Source organism: Pristiophorus japonicus, chromosome 12 (assembly GCF_044704955.1).
Source record: "Pristiophorus japonicus isolate sPriJap1 chromosome 12, sPriJap1.hap1, whole genome shotgun sequence".
Taxonomy (NCBI): Eukaryota; Metazoa; Chordata; class Chondrichthyes; family Pristiophoridae; genus Pristiophorus; species Pristiophorus japonicus.
The window spans coordinates 49,268,560-49,281,866 of record NC_091988.1 but is presented as its reverse complement, the minus strand read 5'-3'; the positions used below and the strand labels follow the sequence as shown (position 1 = coordinate 49,281,866).

The 13,307-nt window shown below is 44.6% G+C and overlaps 2 protein-coding genes across 4 annotated transcripts in view; one reads left to right on the top strand and one right to left on the bottom strand.

The window, feature by feature from the left end:
* The window catches only part of cenpp (centromere protein P), a 418,874-nt gene that overhangs the window by 84,868 nt on the left and 320,699 nt on the right, over nt 1–13,307 (bottom strand). The gene's annotated exons all lie outside the window — the stretch shown is intronic.
* ecm2 (extracellular matrix protein 2, female organ and adipocyte specific) overlaps nt 1–13,307 on the top strand; it is a 65,258-nt gene that overhangs the window by 50,870 nt on the left and 1,081 nt on the right. For all 3 annotated transcript variants that reach the window (XM_070894752.1, XM_070894753.1, XM_070894754.1), the window contains exons 8-9: nt 1,931–2,070; nt 12,663–12,989. In XM_070894752.1, coding sequence (XP_070750853.1) covers nt 1,931–2,070; nt 12,663–12,989 — 467 coding nt within the window. The remainder of the gene's footprint in view (nt 1–1,930; nt 2,071–12,662; nt 12,990–13,307) is intronic.

Here is a 13,307-nt window from a genome sequence, read left to right as displayed (position 1 = left end):
ACATCCTGCCATTTCAAGTTATTTGTATCCAGCCACATATATTGTGCAAATTTACAATAATGAGATGCCATTGCTGTGGAAATTATACAAAACCGCAATGTATTTGATTTATTATTATGATTTACAAATGTCTCCGGCTTTTACAACAGTGACTACATTCCAAAAGTACTTCATTGGCTATAATGCGATTGAGATGTCCGGTCGTCGTGAAAGGTGCTATATAAATCCAAGGGCTAGAGTTTCCTCTCAAATCGCCCATTTACCGCCCAGAAATACAAGTTTCGGCAAAAATAACACATTTACCGCCCGGCGGTAAATTCCACAGTCATTACCACCGGGCAGTATTCGATGTTGTCCGCCCAAATTGGAAGTTTCATCATTAAGATCCGTTTACCACCGGACCTTAATACCGTCCTGAAAAAGCAGGTTTTACTGGATCATAAGTGGATCTTAAGTGGGCGGTATGGACAGAGATCTGACAGGTTTGATATTACACAGATCTTTATAGTTCTCCACAGTTTGATGTATTTTTAAATGGATTGTAGTATTTCCTAGTGTTCGGCAATAATATAAATGGTCTAATAAAGCCTTATTTACTCCTTTAGTCTCTCTTACTCACTAGTCTCATTCACCACCCAGTCTCCCCCCTCCCACCCCGCCAGTCTCTCTCCCCCCCCACAGTCTCTCTCACCCCCAGTCTCTCCTCCCTCTAGTCCCTCTCACCCCCAGTCTCTCCTCCCGCTAGTCCCTCTCACCCAGAGTCTCTCCTCCTCCCAGTCTCTCTCACCACTCCCCCAGTCTCTCTTCCCCCTGCTAATCTATCTCACCTCCCAGTCTGTCTCACCACCTACAGTGATCTCAACCACCTCCACAGCGATCTCTACCTCTTCGCACCCCCCCCCCCACAGCGATCTGTCTCCCCCACCACCACAATAATCTCTCTCCCCCATCCCCAACAGCGATCTCTCTTCTCCCCCTGCCACAGCGATCTCTCCACCCGCCCCCCCCACCCCCACCGCACAGCGATCTCTTTCTCTCTCCCCCATAGCGATCTCTCTCCAACTCCTCCCCACAACAGCAATCTCTCTCCCCCCCCACCCCACACGATCTCTCTGCCCCCCCACTCCACAGCTATCCCTCTCCCCCCCTCCAACAGCGATCCCTCTCCCTCCCGCAACAGCAATCTCTCTCCAACTCCTCCCCACAACAGCAATCTCTCTCCCCCCACCCCACACGATCTCTCTCCCCCCCACCCCACACGATCTCTCTCCCCCCCTCCAACAGCGATCCCTCTCCCTCCTGCAACAGCGATCTCTCTCTTCCCCCTCCCCCCCCCACAGCGATTTCTCTCCCCCGCACCCCACAGCGATCTCTCTCCCCCGCCCTCCACTGCGATCTCTCTCCCCTCTCCCCCGCCCCACAACTCGCTCTCTCTCTCTCTTCCCCTCCCCCCCCCCCCCCCACAGCTCCGGCCTCTCGGGGGGGTGGAGCTTGGCAGTCGGCGCGCATGCGCACAACTTGGGAGCCGAAGATTCCCGAGTCGATAGGCCTCCTCTGCCGCACACCGCCTGCTCTACTTCGCTGTTGCACTGCTTCGCTGGCGCCGACATGGAGCACCTGAAAACCACGGGAGCCGCACCAGCGGCATTCCGGCGGTTGAAAAAGATGCAACCGCCAAAACACCGCTAAAGATCGGGCGGGGCGATTTAAAAGGAAAATCCAGCCCCAAGTCTTTCTTTTATATAATTTTTTTAAAAATGTGCATGAATTGCAATGATTGCAGAAGAAAAAAGCTATAGAACTGTTACTTTTGCAAGCATCCTACTTAATTTCTACATTTCTGGTTATAAAACCTTTGATGCACTATGCAAATTGCCTTATCTCACCCTTCTCTTTCGATATGAAATATGCCTGTTTTTCTAAAATGCAGGAACTCTATCTTGAACACAATGAAATCGAAGAAATATCTGAAGTTAGTTTGAATAAGACAACCAAGTTGAACGTAATTGATCTAAGGAATAACAAACTTGATGAAACCATGATAGCACCGTCAGCTTGGATAAAGCTTAAGTGAGTACCTGTATTTTGATTCTAATAAAACATCTGAACTGACTGCTGCAACTATTAACTGATGCTGTTACTTATAGACCCTGAAATTCTGACGTTCCTGGGCCTGTATGGAGTATGTACGGACCCAGGAAGGCATCGGAAAAGCCGCTTTCGGCTCGCAATGCGCATGCACTGAAAACTGGCTTTTCAGATCTGTCAAGTTTCTGGCTTGACAGATCATCCGCAGATCAGGAGCGAGGACATTTGTAAGTGCAAATTTCCGAAGTTTACACAGCCAAGTTCATGGCACCATAGGTAGCTCTGCTGCACAGGAGGGCAGGAAAAAGAGTGGGAGAGCTATAGTGATAGGGGATTCTATTGTAAGGGGAATAGATAGGTGTTTCTGCGGCCACAATCGAGACTCCAGGATGGTATGTTGCCTCCCTGGTGCAAGGGTCAAGGATGTCTCAGAACGGCTGCAGGGCATTCTGGAGGGGGATGGTGAACAGCCAGTTATCGTGGTGCATATAGGTACCAACGATATAGGTAAAAAACGGGATGAGGTCCTACAGGTTGAATTTAGGGAGCTAGGGGTTAAATTAAAAAGTAGGACCTCAAATGTAATAATCTCAGGACTGCTACCAGTGCCATGTGCTAGTCAGAGTAGAAATAGCAGGATAGTTAAGATGAATACGTGGCTTGAGTAATGATGCAAGAGGGAGGAATTCAAATTCCTGGGACATTGGAACCGGTTCTGAGGGAGGTGGGACCAGTACAAACCGGACGGTCTGCACCTGGGCAGGACCGGAACCGATGTCCTAGGGGGAGTGTTTGCTAGTGCTGTTGGGCAGGGGTTTAAACTAATATGGCAGGGGGATGGGAATCTATGCAAGGAGACAGAGGGAAGTAAAATGGGGGCAGAAGCAAAAGTTAGAAAGGAGATAAGTAAAAGTGGAGGGGCAGAGAAATCAAAGGCAAAAATCAAAAAGGGCCACATCACAACATAATTATAAAAGGACAAAGAGTGTTAAAAAAACAAGCCTGAAGGCTCTGTGTCTCAATGCGAAGAGCATTCGTAATAAGGTGGATGAAGTAACTGCGCAGACAGCTGTTAATGGATATGATGTAATTGGCATCACGGAGACATGGCTCCAGAGTGACCAAGGCTGAGAACTCAACATCCAGGGGTATTCAATATTCAGGAAGGATAGACAGAAACGAAAAGGAGGTGGGGTAGAGTTTCTGGTTAAAGAGGAGATTAACGCAATAGTAAGGAAGGACATTAGCTTGGATGATGTGGAATCCGTATGGGTAGAGCTGCGGAACACCAAAGGGCAGAAAACAGCAGTGGGAGTTGTGTACAGACCACCAAACAGTAGTAGTGAGGTTCAGGATGGCATCAAACAGGAAAGTAGGGATGCGTGCAATAAAGGTACAGCAGTTATCATGGGTGACTTTAATCTACATATAGATTGGGCTAACCAAACTGGTAACAATACGGTGGAGGAGGATTTCCTGGAGTGTATAAGGGATGGTTTTCTAGACCAATATGTCAAGGAACCACTAGAGAACTGGCCATCTTAGATTGGTTCTTGTGTAACGAGAGAGGATTAATTAGCAATCTTGTTGTGCGTGGCCCCTTGGGGAAGAGTGACCATAATATGGTAGAATTCTTCATTCAGGTGGAGAGTGACAGTTAATTCAGAGACTAGCGTCCTGAACTTAAAGAAAGGTAACTTCGATGGTATGAGACGTGAATTGGCGAGAATAGACTGGAGAATGATACTTAAAGGGTTGACGGTGGACAGGCAATGGCAGACATTTAAAGATCACATGGATGAACTTCAACAATTGTACATCCCTGTCTGGAGTAAAAATAAAACGGGGAAGGTGGCTCAACCATGGCTAACGAGCGAAATTAGGGATAGTGCTAAATCCAAGGAAGAGGCATATAAATTGGCCAGAAAAAGCAGCAAACCTGAGGACTGGGAGAAATTTAGAATTCACCAGAGGAGGACAAAGGGTTTAATTAGGAGGGGGGAAGTAGAGTATGAAAGTAAGCTTGCAGGGAACATAAAAACTGACTGCAAAAGCTTCGATAGATATGTGAAGAGAAAAAGATTAGTGAAGACAAACGTAGGTCCCTTGCAGTCAGTTTCAGGTGAATTTATAATGGGGAACAAAGAAATGGCAGACCAATTGAACAAATACTTTGGTTCTGTCTTCACTAAAAAGACACAAATAACCTTCCGGAAATACTAGGGGACCGAGGATCTATCGCGATGGAGGAAATCCTTAGTAGTCAGGAAATTGTGTTAGGGATTGAAGGCCGATAAATCCCCAGGGCCTGATAGTCTGCATCCCAGAGTATCTAAGGAAGTGGCCCTGGAAATAGTGGATGCATTGGTGTTCCTATAGACTCTGGATCAGTTCCTATGGATTGGAAGGTAGCTAATGTAAACCCACTTTTTAAAAAAGGAAGGAGAGAGAAAACGGGGAATTATAGACCAGTTAGCCTGACATCGGTAATGGGGAAAATGTTGGAATCAATTATTAAAGATGTAATAGCAGCACATTTGGAAAGTAGTGATAGGATCGGTCCAAGTCAGCATGGATTTATGAAAGGGAAATCATGCTTGACAAATCTTCTCGAATTTTTTGAGGATGCAACTAGTAGAGTGGATAAGGGAGAACCAGTGGATGTGGTGTATTTGGACTTTCAAAAGGTTTTTGACAAGATCCCACACAAGAGATTAGTGTGCAAAATTAAAGCACATGATATTGGGGGTAATGTATTGATGTGGATAGAGAACTGGTTGGCAGACAGAAAACAAAGAGTAGGAATAAACTGCACGGTTCAGTGCTGGGACCCCAGCTATTTACAATATACATCAATGATTTAGATGAAGGAATTGAATGTAATAGCTCCAAGTTTGCAGATGACACTAAGCTGGGTGGCAGTGTGAGCTGTGAGGAGGATGCTAAGAGGCTGCAGGGTGACTTGGACAGGTTAGGTGAGTGGGCAAATGCATGGCAGATGCAGTATAATGTGGATAAGTGTATGGTTATCCACTTTGGTGACAAAAACAGGAAGGTAGATTATTATCTGAATGGTGACAGATTAGGAAAAGGGGAGGTGCAACGAGACTTGGGTGTCATGGTACATCAGTCATTGAAAGTTGGCATGCAGGTACAGCAGGTGGTGAAGGCAGCAAATGGCATGTTGGCCTTCATAGCGACAGGAATTGAGTATAGGAGCAGGGAGGTCTTACTGCAGTTGTACAGGGCCTTGGTGAGGCCACATCTTGAATATTGTGTACAGTTTTGGTCTCCTAATCTGAGGAAGGACACTCTTGCTTTTGAGGGAGTGCAGCGAAGATTCACCAGACTGATTGCCGGGATAGCACGACTGACATATGAAGAAAGACTGGATCGACTAGGTTTATAAGAATGAGAGGGGATCTCATAGAAACATATAAAATTCTGACGGGATTGGACGGGTTAGATGCAGGAAGAATGTTCCCGATGTTGGGAAAGTCCAGAACCAAGGGTCACAATCTAAGGATAAGGGGTAAGCCATTTAGGACCGAGAAACTTCTTCACTCAGAGAATTGTGAACCTGTGGAATTCTCTACCACAGAAAGTTGTTGAGGCTAGTTCGTTAGATATATTCAAAAGGGAGTTAGATGTGGCCCTTACGGCTAAAGGGATCAAGGAGTATAGAGTGAAAGCAGGAATGGGGTACTGAAGTTGCATGATCAGCCATGATTATATTGAATGGTGGTGCAGGCTCGAAGGGCCGAATGGCCTACTCCTGCACCTATCTTCTATGCTTCTATGTTAATACTGCCCTGAAAAAGCTGGTCTTACTGGATATTAAGTGGGCGGTATGGACAGATATCTGACAGGTTTGTTTGATATTACACAGATCTTTATAGTTCTCCACAATTTGATATATTTTTAAATGTTGTAGTATTTTCTAGTGTTAGGCAATAATATAAATAGTCTAATAAAGCCTTATTTACTCCTTTAGTCTCTCTCACTCAGTCCCCAGTCCCCCCCCACCCCCCACCAGCCCCGAGTCTCTCCCTCTCCCCAAAGCGATCTCACTCTCTCCTTCCACTCCCCCCCCCCCCCCCCCCCACCCCCGCCCAGCAATCTCACTCTTCCTCCCCTTCCCCCGACAGCGATCTCAGGCCGGCAGTCTCTGGCCTCTCGGGGACAGGGGACGGAGCTCGACAGCCGCGCGCGCGTGCGCAGAACTTGGGAGCCAAAGACTCCCAAGTCGATAGGCCTCCTCTGCCGCACACTGCCTGCTCCACTTCGCTGCCGCACCGCTTTGTCGCCGCCGACATGGAGCACCCAAAAACTGCGGGAGCATGCCCTAGCGGCATTTCGGCGGTTGAAAAAAATGCAACCGCTAAGGATCGGGCAGGGGAATTTAAAATGAAAATTCAGCTCCTGATCTGTACAGGATCAGACAATTAAATTGCCAAATCTAATTATAGTCAATAGCCAACTCTTGTGTTTCTTTTTAAAACCAAGTATTAATAACTTGGTCAAAAAGTAACAAGTTGATTCGAAAAAAGGAGGACAGTAAATAATAATTCTATATCAATGTTATTATTTTGGATTTTAAAAAAAATGAAGTATCTGTTATTGGTATAGTGAAAGACAGCGGATGTGTGATTAGCACCAAAAATAAAAACAGAAAATGCTGGAAATACTGAGCAGGTCAGGCAGCAGCTCTGGAGAGAGAAAGAGAGTTAACGTTTCAGGTCGATGACCCGTCATCAGAACTGGCTCTGATGAAAGGTCATCGACCTGAAACGTTAACTGTTTCTGTCTCCACAGATGCTGCCTGACCTGCTCAGTATTTCCAGCATTTTCTGTTTTTATTTCGATTTCCAGCATCTGCAGTATTTTGCTTGTGTATTTGTGATTAGCACCTGCGAGTTTAACCTTTGACGTAGAGGCAAATCAAATTGGTCAGGGTAGCCTTGAGGAAGAGTTCATAGAGTGTATAAGGGACGGGTTCCTTGAGCAGTATGTAACAGAAGCAACCAGGGGGCAGGCTATCTTGGATCTGGTCCTGTGTAATGAGACATGATAAATAAACAATCTCCTAGTAAAGGATCCCCTTGGAATGAGTGATTATAGCATGATTGAATTTCAAATTCAGATGGAGGGTGAGAAAGTTGGATCTCTAACATAGAAACATAGAAACATAGAAAATAGGTGCAGGAGTAGGCCATTCAGCCCTTCTAGCCTGCACCGCCATTCAATGAGTTCATGGCTGAACATGAAACTTCAGTACCCCCTTCCTGCTTTCTCGCCATAACCCTTGATCCCCCGAGTAGTAAGGACTTCATCTAACTCCCTTTTGAATATATTTAGTGAATTGGCCTCAACTACTTTCTGTGGTAGAGAATTCCACAGGTTCACCACTCTCTGGGTGAAGAAGTTTCTCCTCATCTCGGTCCTAAATGGCTTACCCCTTATCCTCAGACTGTGACCCCTGGTTCTGGACTTCCCCAACATTGGGAACATTCTTTCTGCATCTAACCTGTCTAAACCCGTCAGAATTTTAAACGTTTCTATGAGATCCCCTCTCATTCTTCTGAACTCCAGTGAATACAAGCCCAGTTGATCCAATCTTTCTTGATAGGTCAGTCCCGCCATCCCGGGAATCAGTCTGGTGAACCTTCGCTGCACTCCCTCAATAGTAAGAATGTCCTTCCTCAAGTTAGGAGACCAAAACTGTACACAATACTCCAGGTGTGGCCTCACCAAGGCCCTGTACAACTGTAGCAACACCTCCCTGCCCCTGTATTCAAATCCCCTCGCTATGAAGGCCAACATGCCATTTGCTTTCTTAACCGCCTGCTGTACCTGCATGCCAACCTTCAATGACTGATGTACCATGACACCCAGGTCTCGTTGCACCTTCCCTTTTCCTAATCTGTCACCATTCAGATAATAGTCTGTCTCTCTGTTTTTACCACCAAAGTGGATAACCTCACATTTATCCACATTATACTTCATCTGCCATGCATTTGCCCACTCACCTAACCTATCCAAGTCACTCTGCAGCCTAATAGCATCCTCCTCGCAGCTCACACTGCCACCCAACTTAGTATCATCTGCAAATTTGGAGATACTGCATTTAATCCCCTCGTCTAAATCATTAATGTACAATGTAAACAGCTGGGGCCCCAGCACAGAACCTTGCGGCACTCCACTAGTCACTCCTGCCATTCTGAAAAGTACCCGTTTACTCCTACTCTTTGCTTCCTGTCTGACAACCAGTTCTCAATCCACATCAGCACACTACCCCCAATCCCATGTGCTTTAACTTTGCACATTAATCTCTTGTGTGGGACCTTGTCGAAAGCCTTCTGAAAGTCCAAATATACCACATCAACTGGTTCTCCTTTGTCCACTTTACTGGAAACATCCTCAAAAAATTCCAGAAGATTTGTCAAGCATGATTTCCCTTTCACAAATCCATGCTGACTTGGACCTATCATGTCACCATTTTCCAGATGCACTGCTATGACATCCTTAATAATTGATTCCATCATTTTACCCACTACTGAGGTCAGGCTGACCGGTCTATAATTCCCTGTTTTCTCTCTCCCTCCTTTTTTAAAAAGTGGGGTTACATTGGCTACCCTCCACTCCATAGGAACTGATCCAGAGTCAATGGAATGTTGGAAAATGACTGTCAATGCATCCGCTATTTCCAAGGCCACCTCCTTAAGTACTCTAGGATGCAATCCATCAGGCCCTGGGGATTTATCGGCCTTCAATCCCATCAATTTCCCCAAAACAATTTCCCGACTAATAAAGATTTCCCTCAGTTCCCCCTCCTTACTAGACCCTCTGACCCCTTTTATATCCGGAAGGTTGTTTGTATCCTCCTTAGTGAATACCGAACCAAAGTACTTGTTCAATTGGTCCGCCATTTCTTTGTTCCCCGTTATGACTTCCCCTGATTCTGACTGCAGTGGACCTACGTTTGTCTTCACCAACCTTTTTCTCTTTACATACCTATAGAAACTTTTGCAATCCGCCTTAATGTTCCCTGCAAGCTTCTTCTCGTACTCCATTTTCCCTGTCCTAATCAAACCCTTTGTCCTCCTCTGCTGAGTTCTAAATTTCTCCCAGTCCCCAGGTTCGCTGCTATTTCTGGCCAATTTGTATGCCACTTCCTTGGCTTTAATACTATCCCTGATTTCCCTAGATAGCCACGGTTGAGCCACCTTCCCCTTTTTATTTTTACGCCAGACAGGAATGTACAATTGTTGTACTTCATCCATGCGGTCTCTAAATGTCTGCCATTGCCCATCCACAGTCAACCCCCTAAGTATCATTCGCCAATCTATCCTAGCCAATTCACGCCTCATACCTTCAAAGTTACCCTTCTTTAAGTTCTGGACCATGGTCTCTGAAATTACTGTTTCATTCTCCATCCTAATGCAGAATTCCACCATATTATGGTCACTCTTCCCCAAGGGGCCTCGCACAATGAGATTGCTAATTAATCCTCTCTCATTACACAACACTCAGTCTAAGATGGCCTCCCCCCTAGTTGGTTCCTCAACATATTGGTCTAGAAAACCATCCCTTATGCACTCCAGGAAATCCTCCTCCACCGTATTGCTTCCAGTTTGGCTAGCCCAATCTATGTGCATATTAAAGTCACCCATTATAACTGCTACACCTTTATTGCATGCACCCCTAATTTCCTGTTTGATGCCCTCCCCAACATCCCTATTACTGTTTGGAGGTCTGTACACAACTCCTACTAACGTTTTTTGCCCTTTGGTGTTCTGCAGCTCTACCCATATAGATTCCACATCATCCAAGCTAATGTCTTTCCTAACTATTGCATTAATCTCCTCTTTCACCAGCAATGCTACCCCACCTCCTTTTCCTTTTATTCTATCCTTCCTGAATGTTGAATACCCCTGAATGTTGAGTTCCCAGCCCTGATCATCCTGGAGCCACGTCTCCGTAATCCCAATCACATCATATTTGTTAACATCTATTTGCACAATTAATTCATCCACCTTATTGCGGATACTCCTTGCATTCAGACACAAAGCCTTCAGGCTTGTTTTATTAACACCCTTTGTCCTTTTAGAATTTTGCTGTACAGTGGCCCTTTTTGTTTTTTGCCTTGGGTTTCTCTGCCCTCCACCTTTCCTCATCTCCTTTCTGTCTTTTGCTTTTGTCTCCTTTTTGTTTCCCTCTGTCTCCCTGCATTGGTTCCCATCCCCCTGCCATATTACCATAACCAGCGTACTAAGCTTAAATAAAGGAGACTATGAAGGTATGAGGGCTGAGTTGGCGAAAGTGGACTGAGAAAATAGATTAAAGTGTAGGACGGTTAATGAACAGTGGTGTACATTTAAGGAGATATTTCACAACTCTCAAGAAAAATATATTCCAGTGAGGAGGAAAGGGTGCAAGAGAAAAGATAGCCATCTGTGGCTAACTAAAGAAATAAAGGATGGTATCCAATTAAAAACAAGGGCATACAATGTGGCCAAAACTAGTGGGAGAACAGATTGGGAAGCATTTAAAAGTCAACAAAGAATGACTAAAAAAATGATTAAGAAAGGGAAGATAGACTATGAAAGTAAACTAGCACGAAATATAAAAACAGATAGCAAGCAAGAGCTTCTATAGGTATATAAAAAGGAAAAGAGTGGCTGGAGTAAATGTTGGTCCCTTAAAGGACGAGGCCAGGGAATTAGTAATGGGGAACATGGAGATGGCAGAAACTCTGAACAAATATTTTGTAATAGTCTTTACGGCAGAGGACACTAACAATATTCCAACAGTGGATAGTCAAGGGGGGGAGGGGGGGGGGGAAGGAACTTAACACAATCACAATCACTAAGGAGGTGGTACTCAGTAAGATAATGGGACTAAAGGCAGATAAATCCCCTGGACCTGATGGCTTGCATCCTCGGGTCTTAAGAGAAGTAGCGGCAGGGATTATGGATGCATTGGTTGTAATTTACCAAAATTCCCTGGATTCTGGGGAGGTCCCAGAAGATTGGAAAACTGCAAATGTAACACCCCTATTTAAAAAAGGAGGCAGACAAAAAGCAGGAAACTATAGACCAGTTAGCTTAACTATGGTTGGGAAGATGTTAGAGTCCATTATTAAAGAAGCAGTAGCAGGACATTTGGAAAAGCAAAATTCGGTCAGGCAGAGTCAGCATGAATTTATGATGGGGAAGTCATGTTTGACAAATTTGCTAGAATTCTTTGAGGATGTAACGAACAGGGTGGATAAAGGGGAACCAGTTGATGTGGTGTATTTGGACATCCAGAAGGCATTTGACAAGGTGCCACATAAAAGGTTACTGCACAAGATAAAAGTTCACAGGGTTGGGGGTAATATATTAGCATGGATAGAGGATTGGCTAACTAACAGTCGGGATAAATGGTTCATTCTCGGGTAGGCAATCAGTAACTAGTGGGGTGCCGCAGGGATCAGTGCTGGGACCCCAACTATTTACAATCTATATTAACGACTTGGAGGAAGGGATCGAGTGTAACGTAGCCAAGTTTGCTGACGATGCAAAGATGGGCGGAAAAGCAATATGTGAGGAGGACACAAAAAACCTGCAAAAGGACATAGACTGGCTAAGTGAGTGGGCAAAAATTTGGCAGATGGAGTATAATGTTAGAAAGTGTGAGGTCATGCACTTTGGCAGAAAAAAATCATAGAGCAAGTCATTATTTAAATGGAGAAAGATTGCAAAGTGCTGCAGTACAGCGGGACCTGGGGGTACTTGTGCATGAAACAGAAAAGGTTAGTATGCAGGTACAGCAAGTGATCAGGAAGGCCAGTGGAATCTTGGCCTTTATTACAAAGGGGATGAGTATAAAAGCAGGGAAGTCTTGTTACATTTGTACAGGGTATTGGTGAGGCCACACCTGGAATATTGCGTGCAGTTTTGGTTTCCATATTTACGAAAGGATATACTTGCTTTGGAGGCAGTTCAGAGAAGGTTCACAAGGTTGATTCCAGAGATCAGGGGGTTGACTTATGAGGAAAGGTTGAGTAGGTTGGGCCTCTACTCATTGGAATTCAGAAGAATGAGAGATGATCTTATCGAAATGTATAAGATTATGAGGGGGCTTGACAAGGTGTATGCAGAGAGGATGTTTCCACTGATAGGGGAGACTAGAACTAGAGGGTATAATCTTAGAATAAGGGACCACCCATTTAAAACTGAGATGAGGAGAAATTTCTTCTCTCAGAGCGTTGTGGATCTGTGTAATTCACTGCCTCAGAGAGCTGTGGAAGCTGGGACATTGAATAAATTTAAGACAAAAATAGACAGTTTCTTAACCGATAAGGGAATAAGGTGTTATGGAGAGCGGGCAGGGAAATGGACCAGAGTTCATGATCAGATCAGCCATGATTGTGTTAAATTTCAGAGCAGGCTCAAGAGGCTGTATGACCTACTCCTGCTCCTATTTCTTATGTTCTTAAGTTCTTATATAATTGTCTGTCTATTGTAGAGGATTGTAAAGTTAAGCAATTTGCATTTAATGTAAATAATTATTCCTGTTCCATCATTTAGGAACCTAGAATTCCTGGACCTTTCATACAACAAGATAATTCATGTTCCATCATACCTACCCAAGGGCCTGCTATATCTTATACTTATTCACAACCAGATTGAGCGAATTCCAGGCTTTGTGTTTGCGCACATGGAACCAGGATTAGAATTCTTGTATCTCTCTTTCAACAAACTAACCAGCGGTGGAATTGACCCAGTTTCTTTCTATGGCACTTACAATACTATGAGAGAACTGTTTCTGGATCATAACATGTTGAAAAGAGTTCCTGTTGGAATCGCTGAAATGAAGGCACTTCACTTTCTGAGACTGAATGACAACTTAATCAGGTAATATAAAAACATTCAATGTACTACTTTTACTAACAGGTTTGATTTTCTTGGGCTAACTAAGCCGTAGATGATGAAAAATATGATATCTGAGTCAGAAAGCTGTGGATTTAAGCCCTGCTCCAGGAACTGAGCAAATAATCTAGGCTGACATCCCAATGCAAATACTGAGGAAACGTTGTATAGTTGGAGTGGGCGTATTGACGTTGAACAATCAGCCTGTTCAGGTGGTTGTTAAAGATTCCATAACACTACTTGAAGAAGAGCAGGAAATTCTTCCATGTGCTGACCAACGTTCCTATCTCAACCAACATCAAC